The 18731-nt window shown below is 46.7% G+C and overlaps 1 protein-coding gene across 2 annotated transcripts; it reads left to right on the top strand.

Moving 5' to 3' along the window:
• Positions 1 to 3374: 3374 nt before the first annotated feature.
• LOC125644547 (uncharacterized) lies at positions 3375 to 13427 on the top strand. Of its 2 annotated transcripts, none has more exons than XM_048868626.2 (6): positions 3375 to 3502; positions 5660 to 5742; positions 6702 to 6802; positions 7143 to 7292; positions 11144 to 11313; positions 12383 to 13427. In XM_048868626.2, the coding sequence occupies exons 2-6, from the start codon at positions 5668 to 5670 to the stop codon at positions 12523 to 12525; spliced, it is 639 nt and encodes a 212-aa protein (XP_048724583.1). In that variant the 5' UTR covers positions 3375 to 3502; positions 5660 to 5667; the 3' UTR covers positions 12526 to 13427. The 2 variants fall into 2 exon arrangements, with proteins under 2 accessions (XP_048724583.1, XP_048724584.1); XM_048868627.2 differs by lacking the exon at positions 3375 to 3502 and adding an exon at positions 4704 to 4946.
• The last annotated feature ends 5304 nt before the right edge of the window (positions 13428 to 18731 follow it).

Below are 18731 nucleotides of genomic sequence, written 5' to 3'. Positions count from 1 at the left end.
AATCCCAACTATACGTATAAAATGATGGGGGTCTAAATTAGCTGTTACCACTCCAGGAAGAAATTTTGGAGTCATTGTGGATAGTTCTCTGAAAACATCCACTCAATTTGCAGTGCCAGTCAAAAAACCTAACAATGACAGGAACCATTAGGAAAAGAATAGATCACATGACATTGAATATCATAATGCCACTATATAAATCCGTGGTACGGCCACACCTTGAATAGTGCATGCAGTTGTAATCACCCCATCTTAAAAAATATATTAGAAATGGGAAAGGTACAGAGAAGGGCTATAAAAATGATTAAAGGTATGAAACAGCTTCCATATGAGGAGAGATTAAAAAGACTGGGACTGTTCAGATGGGAAATGAGACGACGAGCGGGGATATGATAGAGCAGAGATTTTCAACCTTTTTTCATTTGTGAACCCCTAAAAATTTTTGAAGGGAGGCGTGGACCTCTTTGGAAATCTTAGATATAATCTGCAGACCCTCAGGGCTCTGAGGACCACAGGTTGAAAACCACTGTTCTGTGGTAATGACAACCTTTCATGGATCCCTTAGATATAGTCTGCCAACCCGGAGGAGTCCTTGGACCATAGGTTGAAAACCACTGTGATAGAAGTCTATAAAATCATGAACGGTGTGTGTAACATATTAGGGTACAATCCAGACTAATGAGTAGCTGTGTCACCCCTGCCCTCCAACCTGGGATGCCCTTTACAATGCTTTGCTGCAGTATCTTCCAGCCTGGACTGCTCACAGACAACCTGCAGCATGCAAGTCACTCCCAGCTATGTCCGTGTAGTACGTGCTGCAGCCAGTCAGAACATGGCTCTTACCAGCCTTGGTTATACTGCAAAGTGACCTCAACACACTCCCAGTTTTAGATTTCCCCCCAGAAATGTATGTCCTATACTACCCAGCCCTCTCCTTGACAACAAAAGTTTATATAAAGTCCATTATTTCTTTAAAAGAAATAATATGCACACCACTTGTCACTCATAGAATATCAGGGTTAGAAGGGACCCTCAGGAGGTCATCTAGTCCAACCCCTGCTCAAAGCAGGACTAATCCCCAATTTTTACCCCAGATCTCTAAATGGCCCCCTCAAGGATTGAGCTCATAACCCTGGGTTTTACAGGCCAGTGCTCAAACCACTGAGCTATCCCTCTATATACAAGAAAGAAGTAGTTTTTCAGCCCAGATAGGACTTGACCCCACAACCGCTGGTTAAGGAAGCCAATGCCTTATCCATTAGGCCAAATGGAGTTTCCCAAGCACCTTAATTAAACACACTGCATTAGATAAAACAATAACACAAGTTTATTGACCAGAAGAGGATAGATTTTAAGTGAGTACAAGTAATGAGGCATAAAAATCAGAAATGGTTACAAGAAAATAAAATTAAAATACTACTGGTGCCTTACTTAACAATCTCAGATTCAAGCAAAATTTCTCTCCATATACTTTCAGCAGTCTTACTGACCAAACGTCTTAGGTCAGAACCTTTTTTTGCTTCTGGTGCTAATAATGCAATGGGCAGGGAGAGAGAAAGAGGGGATCCCTTGGCGCGTTTGTCCCTCCTTTTTATGGTGTCAGTCAGTGTTCCCTCTAATTTTTTTGCATCCATGTGTGGAATGAATTTTGTTATGTGAACCATATCAAGATAATGTGTGAATGTGCGCCACCAGTAGAAACCAAAAACCTAGCTATAATATATATTTTTTAAAAGTTACCATAAGGATAATTACTCCAACCAGGATAGGTTCGGCATTTTAAACCTCACTACTCAAAGAATTAAATTTAAGTGTAAGAGAGAAATAAAAATTATGAAATGCATAGACCAGCCAAAAAACTAAAATAACACACTTTGAAAGAAGTATCAAGAAGTAACAACAACAATATAAGTATGTGTTGGGAGGTGAGTGTATGTGTCTGTGACAGAGACATGTGTTGCCCCTTTAAGTACGCTGACTGCACTTTAAGTACACTGCCCTTTTAAGTTGATCAGCAAGTTCAGACAGCAGCAGCTGCCAGCAAGCTCCCTCCCTCCTGAGCCTGTCATGTCCCGCCCTGCTCTGTGGAGATGGGGTACAGGGGCAGGGGAAGAGGAACACCCTGACATCAGTGCCCCTTTCTCCCCCGCCCTCTGCACAGCAAGCGGGAGGTTCCTGGGAGCAGCTCACGGCAATGTGGGGAGGGACACCTGAACTGCGTGGCACTTGATAGCCTGCTGGGCAGCCGTGCAGCTTACAAGGAACTTAGTTCAGTCCTCCTCTTGAAAAAACATTTCCAGCTGGTACTAGGAGACAAAAGATCTATGGAGAAAGATGTTCCCTGCTTTCCCTCACCTGTTTGAGCTTTCTTTATCTCCCCTTTCTGCTTGATGACTCTGTTTACTGCTTAAATGCAAATTAAGCAGAGCACACTTTCTTTTGTTTAGGACAGACCTGTTTGCCACCCTCAGTTTGGAACATGTGTTGGTAACACCATGCAGGGGAATCTTATAACTTCAAATACAATCTGGCCACGCATATTTTACCAGGGCAAGAGCCAGCAAATTATGAGTTTTCAAATGATACCTCACAAGACGTACACTGTACAAAGATTATTACAATAGTGTGTGAGTACAGGGGTACCTCCTGTCACCGTATGGAGAAAGTTAATAAGGAAGTGTTATCTACCTTTTCACATAACACAAGAACCAGGGGTCACCCAAGGACATGTATAGGCAGCAGGTTTAAAACAAACAGAAGGCACTACCTCTTCACACAACCTGTGGAACTCCTTGCCAGGGGACGTTGTGAAGGCCAAAAGTATAACTGGGTTAAAAAAAAAAAAAAGAACTGCATAAGTTCCTGGCGGATAGGTCCAGCAGTGGCTATGATCCAGGATGGGCAAGGATGCAACCCCACCTGGTGGGTGTTGCTAAGCCTCTGATGGTCAGTGCTGGGAGTGGACGGCAGGGGATGGATCATGCCCCACAAATTGCCCTGTGCTGATCATTGCCCGGTCGCTGTCAGGGACAGGCCACTGGGCTAGATGGACCATGGATCTCACCCAGGATGGCTGTTGCTCTGTTCAGTGGCCACCTGACTCTGGCTTGGGGTTTTGAGGCTGCTCCTCGGGGCACTCGCCAGGGCTAGCCCCTGCCCGCGAGCCGCGCTCGCCCACGATCGCAGGACTCCTGGAGCTGGGGTTTCAGCAGGCGGCATCTTGCTGTCCCTCCGCCCAGCAGGGGGCGTGCGTGCCACCGGAACGAACGCCTTCGCGGGAGGGCACCATAGAGCGGCCGACGCGCCCCAGCTCTATGGTTGCGGCCGCGGCGCAGGGTGATGAGGTCACGGCAAGCGGCAGGTTTGAAAGGGTGGGAGGGGAGGCGGCGCGCGCGGCAGGCGCAGCCAGCTCTGGGGAGCTGCCCGCGGGAGCGGAGCGATGGGCGAATATGCAAATTAGGCCGTGTGATCATTTGCATGTGGTGATTGACAGCAGTGCGAGGTCAGTGCAGCCCGCGCCCTCCCGCGGGGCTGAGTGGGAGCCGTTGGGGTCCGGGGCCGAAGGAGGGCGGTGGAGGGAGGAGGGGCCGAAGTCGGGGAGGGCTGGGGGCGGTTGGGGGCTGGGGCAGAGGGGCCGAAGTCGGGGAGGGCTGGGGCGGAGGGGCCGAAGTGGGGGAGGGTTGGGGGGCTGGGGCAGAGGGGCCGAAGTGGGGGAGGGTTGGGGGGCTGGGGCAGAGGGGCCGAAGTGGGGGAGGACTGTGGGCGGTTGGGGGGCTGGGGCACAGGGGCTGAAGTGGGGGGGGCTGGGACGGTGGGGCAGAGGGGCTGAAGTGGGAGGAGGGGGGCTGGGGCAGAGGGGCTGAAGTGGGGGAGGGCTGGGGGCTGTTGGGGGGCTGGGGCACAGGGGCTGAAGTGGGGGGGCTGGGACGGTGGGGGGGGCTGGGGCAGAGGGGCCGAAGTGGGAGGGGGGCTGGGGCAGAGGGGCTGAAGTGGGGGAGGGTTGGGGGGCTGGGGCACAGGGGCTGAAGTGGGGGAGGGCTGGGGCACAGGGGCTGAAGTGGGGGGGGCTGGGACGGTGGGGGTCTGGGGCAGACGGGCTGAAGTGGGAGGGGGGCTGGGGCAGAGGGGCTGAAGTGGGGGAGGGTTGGGGGGCTGGGGCAGAGGGGCCGAAGTGGGGGAGGGCTGTGGGTGGTTGGGGGGCTGGGGCACAGGGGCTGGGACGTGGGGGGGCTGGGGCAGAGGGGCCGAAGTGGGGGAGGGTTGGGGGGCTGGGGCAGAGGGGCCAAAGTGGGGGAGGGCTGTGGGTGGTTGGGGGGCTGGGGCACAGGGGCTGGGACGGTGGGGGGGCTGGGGCACAGGGGCCGAAGTGGGAGGGGGGATGGGGCAGAGGGGCTGAAGTGGGGGAGGGCTGGGGGGCTGGGGCAGAGGGGCTGAAGTGGGGGAGGGCTGGGGGCGGTTGGGGGGCTGGGGCACAGGGGCCGAAGTGGGAGTGGCGGGGGGCGTCTGTGGAGGGGAAAAGGGGGGGCTGTGACAAAGGGGACGAAAGAATGGTGGTTGGGGGTGGAGGGGCTGAACTGGAGGAGGGCAGAGGCGGTTGCGGGTGAAGATGGGGGGAGGTTTAGGGGGCTGGATGGAGGGGCTTTGGGGGGCCAGGAAGTAGCTAAGGGAAGCTGGGGTTGTGGGGGTGGCTGAGGTTGGGGAAGCTTTGGGGTTGCTGGAGGAAGATGGGTTACAGCTGGTGGAGTGGGCTGGGGACTCCAACTTCTGTCCCTCCCTGCCACTTACTTCTCTTCCGAGCATCCCACTTTGCCATGCTCTGACCCAGCGGGGGGCACAGTGGGACAGCCGCTGCTTGGCTGACAGATTTTGAAGAGATTGGTAGTCGACTAGAGACCAAGCTGAGCCTGGCCTGCTCATTTTACTGGTGACGTAAGAAGGATTTGCAGGCAGGTTTATAGAGGAGAGATGACAATGTGCTCTCTACAGAGGTTCTTGACAAAAGGCCTTGCTCCCCTTGAAATCAGTAGCAACGTTCTAGTCAGTTCAATAGGAGCAAGCCTTAAAAGCTCAGTGTTGTCTGAATGGACTGCGTTTACTCAGTGATGTGCCACCACTACGTTACCAAGGGGTTCTGACAAATTCTCTCCCTTAGCCTGGAATAAACTCCTTGACTAGGGGACTTTGCACATGCAAAAGAGAGGCTGAGGAATCTATCCATTTACAGTATTTTCCTGTTTGAACACCAAAACTTTCTTATCACAGTAACTGAGTGAAGAGAGGCCATGCCACCTGGTGAACACTTTGCCAAAAATGCATAGACTTTACTACTGGAAAATATGCAGAGTATATTGAGGACATGGCTAAGTGGGATCCTTGTGGGTGAAGACCGCTCTTGCTGTATCCTTCCATGGGAATTATTTTAAATATCTGACACTTGGTGCAATCTGGTTAATTTCAAAAGCAAAAAAATCTGCTCTTCAGAAGTTCTTTCTGTGAGCTGCAGGGATAAGTCATTTCTGGCAGGGATGATTTGACAGGACCCGGAGGTTTGAGCTCCCTTGAAGCCAGGAGAAATCAGCCCAACTTACCTTTCATTGACGTGGCTGAAATGTCATTAGCGGCTCCTCTTGCACACCATTGAATTTATCTCTTTTTACAGTGTCAAAGATGGAAAAGGTGCAGTCCTATTTAACGTTGGATGAAGATGACTTGCTCTCTGACCTAAGCAGTGGGGACCTAGAGGTAAACTTCTGTGCATGAGGAGATGTATTTCATTATGGTCGCTGTGTGTGTGGCTTTCATTATAAATCTATTTTTAGTGGTTTAGCCTCTTGACTGTTGAAGTAACATCAGGCTGATGAGTATGCTTAAAAACTAGTGTCACCCCAGCTTGCCTTTGGCCATGTTGGTGTGACCTGAGTTTGCTTAGTGGTCTCATGGTTCCTTGCTCCCAGGCCTATGCTAATTCCAATAGATAGATTTCTCCTGGTCTAGTGACAGTTAATGTTATCATAAAAATATTAATTGAAGTAAAACATCACAGGACTAATGAGGGTGTAGACCACAACACCCACTCACTGTGATGCTCTGTCCCCCTTTGGTGTTGGTTCGGTCACATGTAGAGGTTGATGAGCCTGCTATAGCTTTGGCTAACAGAGTTGGGCCTTCTATCTCAGGCACCAGAGGCTTTCAGAAACAGAGTTGGAAGGTTGAATCCCTGCTGCTGGCAACCCACCCAGAGTCATAGTGTTACATCTGTTTTAAAAATAAATCTTCTCATATCACCATGGTGTTTTTGTCGAGTAGGAGACCATTATCCCCTGGCAAAGTTCTGTTTTGCTGATGTCTCATTTTTAATTGATAGTGAGAATATTAAGGTTCATTTTAACCAGCACAGCTTTGGAAAAGGAAAAATAGAGGATTTTTTTTTTAATTATGCCTTGAGACTATCACCAGGGTTACGTCCCTCTGCTTTGCCACCATGCATGTGTTCCAAATGGACCAGTTTTTTATTGTCTTGGCTTAGCGAGGTGCAAGTCTTTCAAAATGTATAAACCTTCCATATCAGGAGCTGCAGGCTGCTGTGGCCCTGGGTGAAAATGAACCAGGAACACTGAACTGACTTGAGCTTTCAAACTCCACCTATCAACTCGGCTTGTTTTGTGTTTACTTGAATTTCTTTCCCTATTTTGCCTTTCCAGATGTTGCTATCATTGCTGCTGGGTAAGGTACATGAAAGCGAAGTGAGAGTGAGCACAGAGAAGGATGAGATCATGAGACTTGAGACAGAAATAGCACAATAGTAAGTCTCCTAATAAATCTTTTAACATTGCTAATTAATTAGTATCATGTTTAGCTTTGTTTTAATCACGACTACATTTTAATAGTACTTACAGAGTGCACTATTAAGTCCAAAACCTATGTATGTGGATTTAATATCAGTGCCATATCACAAGGTCTTTGGTTGGCAGGAAACTTTCTGTAAAGGAACATGAAAGGGCTTTTTACAGACAACTCAATGGTTGAATTTTGGTGCTGGCATGTTGTATAAAGCAGTTCTGCTGTATATAACTAACACAAATTGTAGTCACTAGAACAGTGACTGGGAAGAGAAATAATGCTTTTGTACTCTGATTTTGTAGTGTCACAGAAAGAGAGAACTGTCTGTCACTGGCAGCACAGATTGTGCATTTGCATCCAGTATTGGAAGAGGAATTCAAGACTCGAGAACAACTTCAAACTGTTGCAGCTGAACTGAAAAGGCTGAAAAAGGATATTGCTCAAGATACCAGGTATAGATCCTTCCAGTTAGAGCAGAGGATGTTTGAAGAAAAAATATATGGCTTGCAATATACTTCTAATTATGATCTTGGGGTAATTAGCAGGGTGCTACCAGGGCCTCTTCAAAGAAACTGATTAAACAGGCACATGTACCACAACAGTACGGTTTACATTATTGATACAGAGACTGTACATGTGCTGTATGCTTAAGATTGTTCATTATGTGAAATCAAATAGTAGCATTTGAGCAGTTAGTTTCCCGGGAGTAATAGAGAATAATCAGAGGGGTGGGCTGGCTGGTGAACTGCCAGGAGCCCACAGGCTGCCTCTTTTGTGCCTGATTGAATCAAATTGTGGGATGGGGTTGAAGCTGCAGGTATGTGATCTGCTCTCTGCTCGGGTAGGGAGGTGACATTGCCAGGTGGACTCGGTGGGGCCTATTGCTTGTCCTTCTGCATTAAATACCAGCTGTCCCTTGATCCGGACTAGGAGACTGCTGAGAGGTTTGATTCCTTTGGCTAGGTGTGTCTTTCACTACCCACAGTATAAGCAAAGCAAGCCCACATGGGTTAGCATAAGCGAATGGCTGCCAATAATGCAATGTCCCTTAAAAATCTTCCATTCACTAACAGTTTTAAAGCATGTTGTGTGGCAGCAATCAGATTCACTTAGACCTCAGTGATTCTTTGTTGATTCATGTATCAAAATACTACAGTGATGGGCACATTAGAAATGTCTGAGACAGAGCACTCATGTGCTATTCCACTTGCAGCAATGGTAACAAGCGTTCATCTAAGACCAGGAAATCCCTCCCTTTTACTCTCCCTCAAATGCAGAGGGAGTCTGCCTGCTGGGTTGATTGCCATTTCAAACAAGGGAACTTGTACAGCATATTTTGGAGGCAACATTTTTGGCTCCCTATATTACTTCTAAAAGATGCTGCATTTGATCCTTGTTTCCTAGTGTATCAGCTTTGTCTTGCTAACAAAGTGGCAGGAAAGCTGTCCCAAAGCGTCAGTCAAGGATTCCCCACCAGTGCAGGGGAATCTTCCAGTGGCATAAAGAAGGTGCCAGCTGGCTGTACACAACCCACTTCTCTCCCACCCTCCCCCAACACGTGAAGGAGGTATGTCAGGGTGCAGAGATGTGGGCTGAGGGCATGGCAGGTGGTGGAAGAGCTAGGGCTGGAGCACAGGTTTCTCTGTCTGCACAGTGGTCCCTAAGAGATCACTACTGCCAGCGTGATTTGGAGCAGGCTCTAAGTTATGCTGGGGGCCATTTTGTGTACCTGTAATTTGGGAGATGGAAAGATGGTTTAGAGCGACCTTCCCATCCTCTCTGCCCAGCTGTGCCAGCTCAGCTGGGGGTTCAACCCGTTAGGTTAATACTACTTCACTCTCTTGTTCAATCAGGTGTCAAAGGCAACCTGGAGAGTCTGTAACCTATTGTCTTCTGAAAAGTGACTGTACAAATGGCACGTTCCCATTGCTCACATCTGCTCCTTGCGTGTTTACAGAAATGTCTTTGCTCAGATGAGTGACAAAAATAAGTCTTAACTCCTCTTAGTTTTGCCAAGTCAGCACATGTAAGAGAGGGAGAGCTGGATTCTTCCATCTTATTCATCATCAGAATTGTTTACGAAGTTGCACTCAGTTACACCTGAGCAGCCCCATTGAATGCAGTGAGTGGCATAGGTGTCACCGATGGCCTAGTTTGGCCTATGGAACCTCTTTTACCAGATATGATGTTTGGGGTGAAAAGACCCCAACCATGACTGTCAGAGCCCAGGCTGAGTATGTTGGGCTGACAGGAAAAAAAAAAAATCCTTTAACTTATAACCTGAGTGCATTTGATCTGCTGTCCATTAGCAACAATACACACAGAGCCCCACAGTGCTATTTTTGCAGTCATATTTTAGAGTAAAATTGCACATTCAGATGATCACGTCCATGATAGACATTCCTAATGTGATGTGTGGCACTCTGTGCCTTTAATGTATTCTGGTTATATACAAAATGTCCAGATGTCCAGCATGATGCTATTCACATGAAAATGTGATTGTACTTGTATTGTAAACTCTGTGGGGCTGGGACTGCCTTTTGGGGGGGGAGGGGGTGTCCAATGAGTAGGTCTGACCCTGATCTTGACTGGCCTTGTAGGCACTACTGCAATATAAATAATCTGATACATATCTGCCCCTGCTGCCTTTAGTGTAGTATCTGAACACTTCTCTTTACTGTATTTATCCTCAAAATTTCCCTTTGAAGTGCTGTTATACCTATGCTACAGACGGAGGGAGGAAACTGAGGCACAGAGGTTAAGTGACTTGCCTCAGGTCACACACGGAGTTTGGCGAAATAGAGATTGAACATGGTACTTCTGAGTCCCAGGCGAGCACCCTAACCACTGGACCATTCTTCCTCTGAGTATGGAAGTCCTCTTAATTTTCCCTCGCTACTTTAACTATGCTACATCTGACTCTCAAGGGCGATGGCAAGCCTTCCTGGAGTGCATTAGAAAAACAGCTGTATGTGAAATGATCCCTTTAAAAGTTGCCTCCAACCCATGAAATTGCCTTCCAGATGAGTGAGACCTGCCCAGTCCTGCTTACCTCAGAACCCATTCCTAGGACAGGCCCATTAGTCAACTTCTCCCACAAGCACCTCCATGCTTTCTCCCATGCTGTCCCTTGCATACCCACCAGAAATTCTCAAGGTCATTCTCTTATTCTCCTTCACATCCCTCTTAGAGACTCATGTCTGCTGTGATGTCTGCAGAATGTTGCCAGTTTGCCACATCTTGCTGTTACCATCTGAATGTAAGCCAGCATATTATTGTAGCACCTAGGAGCCCCAGGCATGAACCAGGACCCCATTGTGCTCGGTGCTGTACAAACACAGCACAAAAAGATTGTTGTCGCTACACCACCACCACCTGTTAGTTTCATCCATCTGATGCATCTCGTCATTAATCGGGAAGCTCTTCAACTCAGGAACTGTCATTTTCCTATTTGTTTGTACAGCCCCTAGCACGATGGGGCTCTGAGCCCTGACTGGAGACTCCAAGGATGCTACTGTAATGAAAATAACTTCTTCTGAAATATCTCCCCTCACCTATAGGAGGCTCCTCCTGGGTAAGGGTGAGACGTACTGGCTCTGTGGCTGCATAGAGGACTTCAGGCTTTAGCTAGTTAATGTTTGTAAAGAGCTTTGAAGTGGGAAGTGCTATATATGAGCTACGTGTTGTTGATATTCAGTGTATAGGGGCTGTCTTCCATCACATCTCACAAGCATTAAATTCACACAGAAAAAAATGGAAAAGAACATGAATGGAACTTTTGTGAGAGCTGTTAATCTTATTATTACTGCTGTTGTGGCATGAACTTTATGCTGTAGTATTGCAAATGGCCTATTGGGGGAGTTGCAGCTCCACTAATCCTATGATTTACCTTTATATTGAGACTTTTGCTCTAGAAAAACCGGCTAGATACTTTGGATTGGACACTTACAGGTATCAAGAATATCCACAGTTGTAATTATTGACAACAAATTTTCTGGAAGGGACATTAGACCACATACTTCAAGGGCTTGAGATAATCTCTTAACTATGACAGATCAGGATGAGATCTACATGTGGGGCAGATTATCCCACATCATCTACTGTGGGATTCTTAGACCTTCCTCTGATGAACCTGGACTGGTCACTATTGGAGACAGGATACTGAGCTAGAAGGATCCAGCCTGGCAATTCCTATGTTTTTGTTTTACTACTAGGATTTTTATAGTGTCTAATTGAAATACTAGGGTCAATGTAGACTTTAAGCGCCAACTTAAGATCATTCTATTTCTGGTTACCTTTTTAGTGAGCAGCCAGATGCAGCCAAATTAGAACAGTTGATAGCTGAATCAGAAACCATGATAACCTCTCTCCATCAGAAACAGCGTATGGTTAAAAGCGAGAAAGTCCATCTGACTAAGGTACTGGAGACCACCCAAAATACCCTTTCCGAGGCACAGGCAGAAAGCCATGCAGGTAATTGACTTTGATCTTTGCTTGGATAAATTAAAGCAGATGTGCTGTCTTGAAGTCTAGGTATTTCTGAAACAGACACTGTCACCTTGAAACCTAGTCACTTTCAAAAAATGAGTTGAAAGTAGGTTCAAGCATGGTGCCTGTCCCTGAGTCCCTCTGTCAGTTTCTGTGATTTCACAATACCATTTTCTTTTAAAAAATTTCTCTCCTTTGTTGCTGGCTGAAGGACTCCCACAAGCGGACTCTTGGAGATTGCTGGTAACAACAGATAAAAGAATACTTAGAAGTGATTTTTTTTTTAAATAACTTGAAGTGTCCCCTTACCATCTTAACTTCTGTGGATAATAATAAAGATGCACAGAGTTTGGATCCACATCAAAACTTCCCCAAAGATCTGAGGAGTTTGGGTGTGATTAATAATCTTCTATATTGAGCCTCTATAGAAGAATCCTGTATGGATCCTTTCCTGATAGAACTTGAGAGCGATTCCTCCAAGGATCTCAACATACTTTGGAATAACAATAAAATGATTTTAGGGTCTCCTTGAGATAGTAGATTTAGCCAGGTCCAGACTGGAAGGCCCAGTCAGGTTCTGCGTTTGGGTGTTAGACTTGATGGCAGACTACACTAGAACTGGCTGTTAGTGGCCATCGGAGAAAAATCCAAAGATCAAGCTATTTCTGGGAGGATAATACACTGCATCCAATCTTATCAATTTAGGGCATGTTCATTTAGGGAGATACTTGCTATCAAAGCAGCTACCCGTGGTGTGCAGCCTCCTGTGACTTCATTAGGGCTGCTGCATGGGGTTCAGCTCACACCTTCATGAGTTGCTATTTTGTAATCTCAGCAGGGGTGTGTGTGGAGCTCTTGCCATTCCTTGAATGGCTGTGGCAGTTGTCCTTCAACCTCTTGCCAGAAAGGGTACCCAAGCCATGATGATTTCCAGCTCTGTGCACTCTCCCATATTGCCTCAGTGAACATTCCCCTACCCTAATTACTGTGATAGTTACCCCTACCAATTTGTCTGAATGAGGAAGAACCTAATGACTGATTTTCGTCTCCACAGCTGATCAGGAGCTGCTTCGCTTGCAGAAGGAATGTACTGAGCAAGCTAATGTGAAGTCTCTGGGGGATAATGAAGCTGACAGACAGCTGGATGCCTGCATCAGACAGCTGGGAGTGTTAAACCTCCTCGCTAGGAAAAAGTGAACTTTCTGTCTCCAGCAGGGGATGTGTTAGTCAGTAGACCTGAAGTTCCAAATTCCACTTGGAGAAGATGTAGGCAAGTAGGAAGAGTGTGGCCACCAGTACACAGAGCCTCTGTTGTAGGAGGCATGGGAAGAGACACCACCTTGAGCATAGCTGTACTGGGTTAAGCAGCCTGACAGCTCCCCAGTTTGATTTCATTTTATTTCATTCACCTTTCAGCTGTCCACCAAGACATAGCAGCAAAATAATTTCATTGTTCTTCCCCAATCTCATCTTCTCTGGGTGCAGCTTGGGGGATATGAAGCAAAACCTGCTGTATGATGAATTCTACTACTCTGTTTCATGTATGCAGGGTTTCATTTTCATAAATATTGAGACTAGTCCAATGTTTTGTCATTGGTGTCAGGGATGCAGAGACTAAAGGAAACCAGTGATTTAAGACGGTCCAATTTCAGCCAAACTCTCCTGGCATCAGCCATTTCCATGTCAGTGCACCCTGGTTTGTGTTGGTGCTTCCCACCCAACAAAAGATTTCCCTTTCCAGCTAGTAGTCTAATTTCCCTGTTTAGATAGGCCATATCCACTGCGCCGATGCACTTCTATTGCTGTCTCATTCCACTTCACATGGACCTATTACTGTTCTTTGGACTGGGTTGCCTTGAAGTTTCTCCATATCGAGAGTGGAATATCTCTAGGAAATCTGTGAAGATCATCAGGTGTATGTGACACAGAACTGGAGACAGAAGCCATTTACTGATCTGGAAGCTGGCCAGCTCATGGGAGGCTATGTACAAAATTGTGGCTAGCTGTAATTGTAATGCAGTGTGGCTAGATTTCTAGAATGCTCTGAACAGAGACATGTTGTTGCATAACTTCAAAATAAAGTCAACTTTCTTACTTAAGCAGCTTCTTTTTAATTCAGTCCCTTTTGTTGCCTGAAAGTGCTCAAAAGCCCTGCATGCCAATGACTTTTATCCTGTCATGAGTAAGCAGCATGGGTGATGCTCAGTAAGGTGACTGCCGTGCACTGAGGATGCTATATAAAGGCATCAGCAACTATCGGACCTCGGATCACTTCATGTAATTTTATACAGGGATCACAGCAGCCACCCTATGGAATGTGGTAGCAGTTTAACAGTAGCCAGGAACACTGTACAACAGGTTTATAGACAGGAAGTGAAATTACTATTTTCAGTGAAGCTACAAGGTAATCTTTAGGCAAGCACAATGTAATTGCTCACATTAAGAATTGGCCTGGCCTTATTCTTTGTATTATTGTAGATCCTATAAGCCACAGTCCTAGACTAGGAGCACAGTGTGCTACGTGCTGTACAAACACAGAACAAAAAGATGGTCCTGCCCCAAGGAGCTTACATGGATTTTGTGTCCCTGCTGTAGTAGAAACTGCCATGGGATCTGTAATGACCAGTTGTGGTCAGGACTGTGGTTCTCTCTCTCATATAATACACAGTTCCAAGTCCCCCCTCCCCCAATAATATTCTTGAGTATTGACCCAACATTGTAACTCCAAGAAGAGGATACCACTCACTCCTTGAAATACATGGATTTTTTCCCTAGCTATACAACTGCTAACCCAGCCCCAACCCTGCGTTAAGTGTGAGACTTGATTAAATCACAGCCAGAGGTGGGATGGCTGCAGAGCGTGCCTGTAAAGTAATCAACTGTCCCCTAAGCTGTGGGTGCAGCTGGACATAAATAGATGATGGACTGTTCAGAAATCATGCCAGATCCCTCACAATCATGAGATGCTAAATTCTGGGGGGGTTTCCCCTTCACCATCCAGATTTTGAGCCTTCCAAGTGCACTTTTTCACATTTTCAAACTTTTCTTTTAAATCTTGAGGGCTAGAAATGTACTTATTTTTGTTTCAAATGAAAGCTGAGATTCTCATCTAATCACTGGTCTCCAAGACCTGGGGCTTTTAAGTAACACATATATTATGAGCCTTGTGATAAAGTTGTGAGAAATGGCATTATTGGTATGTTAGCTGTAGGTATTGGAAATTATGCTGCAGTCTTCTATAATTTCATAAATAACACTGGGAATGTAGATAAGGTGGAATCAGTTATGGGTTTTTGATAAAAACCCAACTTGAACTAATCTCTGATATTAATAGGAGGGAAGAAACCTTGGTTTGCTTACTTAATGATGTGGGGAGATTGCACTGATCCTACTGTACTTAATGTGACTTCCATTCTCTTGTAAACCTGATTATTTGAAGATGGCATATTTTACTTGTTGGGGATAGGGACGAGTGGGAAAGTAATAAAGTACAGAACGAGCTTTGGTTTTTGGTTTAATTGAAATGAATGACTGTGTCCTTTCCCCTGGTAGAGCAGCAGTGTCCACCTTAATGTGCTTTACAGTCCAGTTCCTGTCCTTCCCGGTACCTGCTTCCTGCCTGGTGTGCTCTTGGGTCCATCCAAACATCCCTAATGAGCCTGTTATCGGTAGCCCCAGCAGAGTGGCCCAAACTGAATGGGCAATGAAGACTAAACTCTGCCTCCTTACAAGGTTCCCTCCAGGGCAGTGTTGAGGCCAAGGGAGGCGGTAAGCAGAGGGGGGAGACTTGCTGGGCTGCATTTTTTATTTTATATTTTTTGTGGTTAGAGGAGTCTAGTCCTGTTTGTTAAGTGTTTTGAAGGGGAAAAGTTTGGTATTCGTGCTAATTGTATTCAGTCTGCAGGTGCACCAATCCGGCTCATTTTATGAATGCAAAAATATATATTTTTTTGAAAATGAAGGATAAGTGTGTGTATACTCTGAACGTTCTCATCCTTACTGCTGCTAGAGCATTAATTTTAGTCTGCACTACTACAAACGGCCTCTTTGGGAGCACTGCAGCTCCACTGAAATCCAGCGTTTAAACACAGTCTTTTTTTCAGTCCACATCTTTAAACTTCCCTTCTGTACAGTGGTAGCACTTTGTTTGCCTGGACATCTACCATTTAGTTTCTTAGCTCAGTATGTTTCCCTTTTAAAAGAGGTTTGGAAGCCCAGGAGCCTGAGCATATTCTGACTTGCAGTCCTTGCAGAGTTCTGCTTACATGTTAAGAAGCTAACCCTATATTCTTTGCACCAACAAAACATCCACTGACTTCGGTGGAAGATTTGCCTCCTTAAGGACTGCAGGATTTGGCTAATTGACCACCCCAGAGCTTTATTTCATCCAGGGATCTCAAAGTCCTTTATAAAGATGAATCTTCTTAGCACCCATCTGAGGGATTACACTGGAAAGAATTAGGGGTTGTACTTTGCTAAACTCTGCCACAGCTCTAAGCTCCATTCACTTAGGTTCCCAAAAGGCCATGCAAGGGTTAATACATTGATGTTTAAAAGGGCAACAAGAACTTCCGATGGAAAGTGCTTTATTATTTGTATTGCTGTAGCTCCTAGGAGCCCTAGTCATGGAGCAAGAGCCCCCTGAGCTGACTGCTGTACATACGCAGACACAAAGACAGGTCCTGCCCCAAGAGCTTACGTTCAAGTAAGTGGAGTCTTACCTCCTTGTTGCACTGGTGCAGCTTTTGAAATAATGGCATCAGTTGGTGTCACGGGGGGAAAAGAATCAGACTTTGCATGTCATGATTCTGCAGATCTGGCTAAATAACAGCAGCACATTGGAACTGCTTTGAAAGAGAACGAGTTAGAGCAGGACACCTGTCAGGTAGTGATCCTTTGCCTCCCACAATGCATTGTGCACCAGCTATGCTAACCCAAGGGGCAGCAGTTAACTAACATCAAGGTGCAGTGATTGACAGTGGTGTGTGTGCAAATAGGTGAATTTGGTGTCAGGATAGTGGTGCTGTGAAGCGGGGGCTTTGTAGTTGACTGACCCTCAGCTTGGGCTCGAGCCATAGTATCTTTGAGTCTCTTGCCCCTAAGTCCCTTAGAGAAACTCCCAGTCATGGGCAATCATGCTGTTCCCAGCGGGAGATCAGCTCACTCCAGGGGTCTTTTTAGAGCCTGAATTACAGGCCCCTTGTCTCTAGCCCCGCCAGCACTTTCCAGGACCCACCATAGACCAATGGCTGGAAGCAGTCCTCCATGGCCTTCGCTTATACCAAGCTTATAGTGTGTCTGCCTCAAGTGAGGGGTATGAAGGAAAACGTTAGCAACTGCCTCAGGCTGAGCTCTTGTTACTGGAGCTCGCTCACAGGCCCTGGCAGTCTTTCTGTTCCTAGAAATACTTTCCCCCTCTGTGGCCAGTTTCATCCTTTCAAACTCCACTTCTCCAGGTGGCGTATGTTCTGCAGGCGTGCCTAATTGGGAATGCTTGTTAGCCTTTCCACCAGAGGGATGGGGGCATGTCCCATCACAATCTGTCAGGATTCTGATTTTCAGCACTCAGGCATTTGCTTCATTGAGTGAAATGAGATGGGCTCTGCCTGTTCCAGCTCATCCATTCTTGACTGTTCTTGGTACAGCCTCAGGGCACTGTTTATACCAGGCACTTGTTACCATGCACGTTGCACTCCTAGCAACCTCACGGTGACATGGCAGACACCCTTGCCCACACAATCCCTTGCAGGCAGGCATACACGTCCAGGACAAGAGCCTTGGTGGGTCACGTGTCTGGGGCAGTGAATCACACATCCTTGCATCTTTAAGTGTGTAGGAGTTGGGTAGGCCAGTTTTTGTTTTCAAATATTTCAGGTGCTGGATGAACAGCCCTGGAGATGGAAACCCCAGAACAGGTAGAGCAGGGGCACTAGTAGGGCAAACTTCCCAACATTGCTCAGCCAACAGGTCTCTGTCCTGACCAGAAGAGTGCAGGGGTACTGCCTGGTAAACAAGGGGTTAACGCCAGCTCTGCTGTACTAGCAATCAGGGGAAGGCTACCGAGGTGTCTGCTTAGAAGACAGAGGGCAAGAGAGTACCTTTAGGTGAGGGAGGACTAAGCTGAGTCCCAAGTTGGGGAGCTTGTTTTGTGCTAACTTATTCTTACCTGAGAAGGCTGGGGAAATCTGGAGAGTTTATGCAAATGGTGTAATGCCCTAACTGGCATATTTTAATATGTGATTCCTTATTTACATAAACAACAAGCATCCTGATTCCATGGCTGAAGCCTTATAGTGCGATCTTCCTGCTGCATGACCAACCGTCCACCCGCTGCTTGCCTGCTCCATCCTTCCAGTGTGCAGCCACTCCTTTGGTGGATGGATCCTTTCTGCCGCTTCCTCAGACCTAATAAAAAAGTTTGAGCAGATCACACAGGCACAGAGCAGCCCACTAAGGACAGGGGATCCTTCTTGTGCCCAGGGTTTTCATGCTGTGTCCCCAATGTCGCGTGGTGGTGAGTGGCACCTGAGGCAAAGATACCACTAGTGATGATCATTTAAAATAATCTTCCCTCCCTGCACACCAGAAGGGCTGGGGAAGATTCCCCTCTCCTGGGAAACTTATAGACCCCTTTCTAAGGAGGAAAGAACTGTGCCCCCAGGGCCTAGTGAAGCCTTGGCTTTTCTGCTAAGATTATTGGCCAGTGGGGAAGTCATTCAAAGTCAGATGTGGTAATTACTAGGCTATCATCCACCTTCTGATTTCACATATGTTACCAAACAGGCTTCAGATGGAAATAGCTTCCAGCCACTACCAGTCTGGTCTGGATGTACACCCATGCCCTTGCAGTGAAATGCTCTGTATTCCATTCCTAGTCTCCTGAACTATCTAGTCCCCACTAGGGAATGGTTTAACAATAAATTGTAGGAGAAGGCGTCTAACTTCCACTAGATATGGTTTGCTGCAGTATGTGTTCCCTTCTGGCTTCCCCACTTTTCAGGATGCCTGGATGTTTCACTAGGGAGAGAGAGAGCCTGAAGGCATGTTGGAAGGTGGCATTTCCTGGGAGCTTGCTCTGTGGCACAGGATTACCTATGCCAGGTCTTCAAGTGTCCTGTGGAGACATTAGCACCATTGACTTTTCTGGGAATCACACACCTAAAACTGGCCACAACTCTTTGAAAATGGGCAGTCACCATCAGTAATGTATTCTTGCTCCATATGTTTGATCATTAACTCATGTCCTTTAAGATTTAAGTATAGTTAAGTTGCTGATAGACTTCAGGTGCCCAAGTGGTTGGATGGATGGATGCATTATGAAAATTGCTTTTCCGAAAATGTCTGATTGCTATTCCACGTATTCAAAGTGTTTTCCCTTGACAAGGCTTTGGCATTCCACTGGT

Source organism: Caretta caretta, chromosome 11, assembly GCF_965140235.1.
Source record: "Caretta caretta isolate rCarCar2 chromosome 11, rCarCar1.hap1, whole genome shotgun sequence".
Classification (NCBI taxonomy): Eukaryota; Metazoa; Chordata; order Testudines; family Cheloniidae; genus Caretta; species Caretta caretta.
Note: the sequence above shows the minus strand (reverse complement) of the source record. Positions and strands in the feature narration are given on the sequence as shown.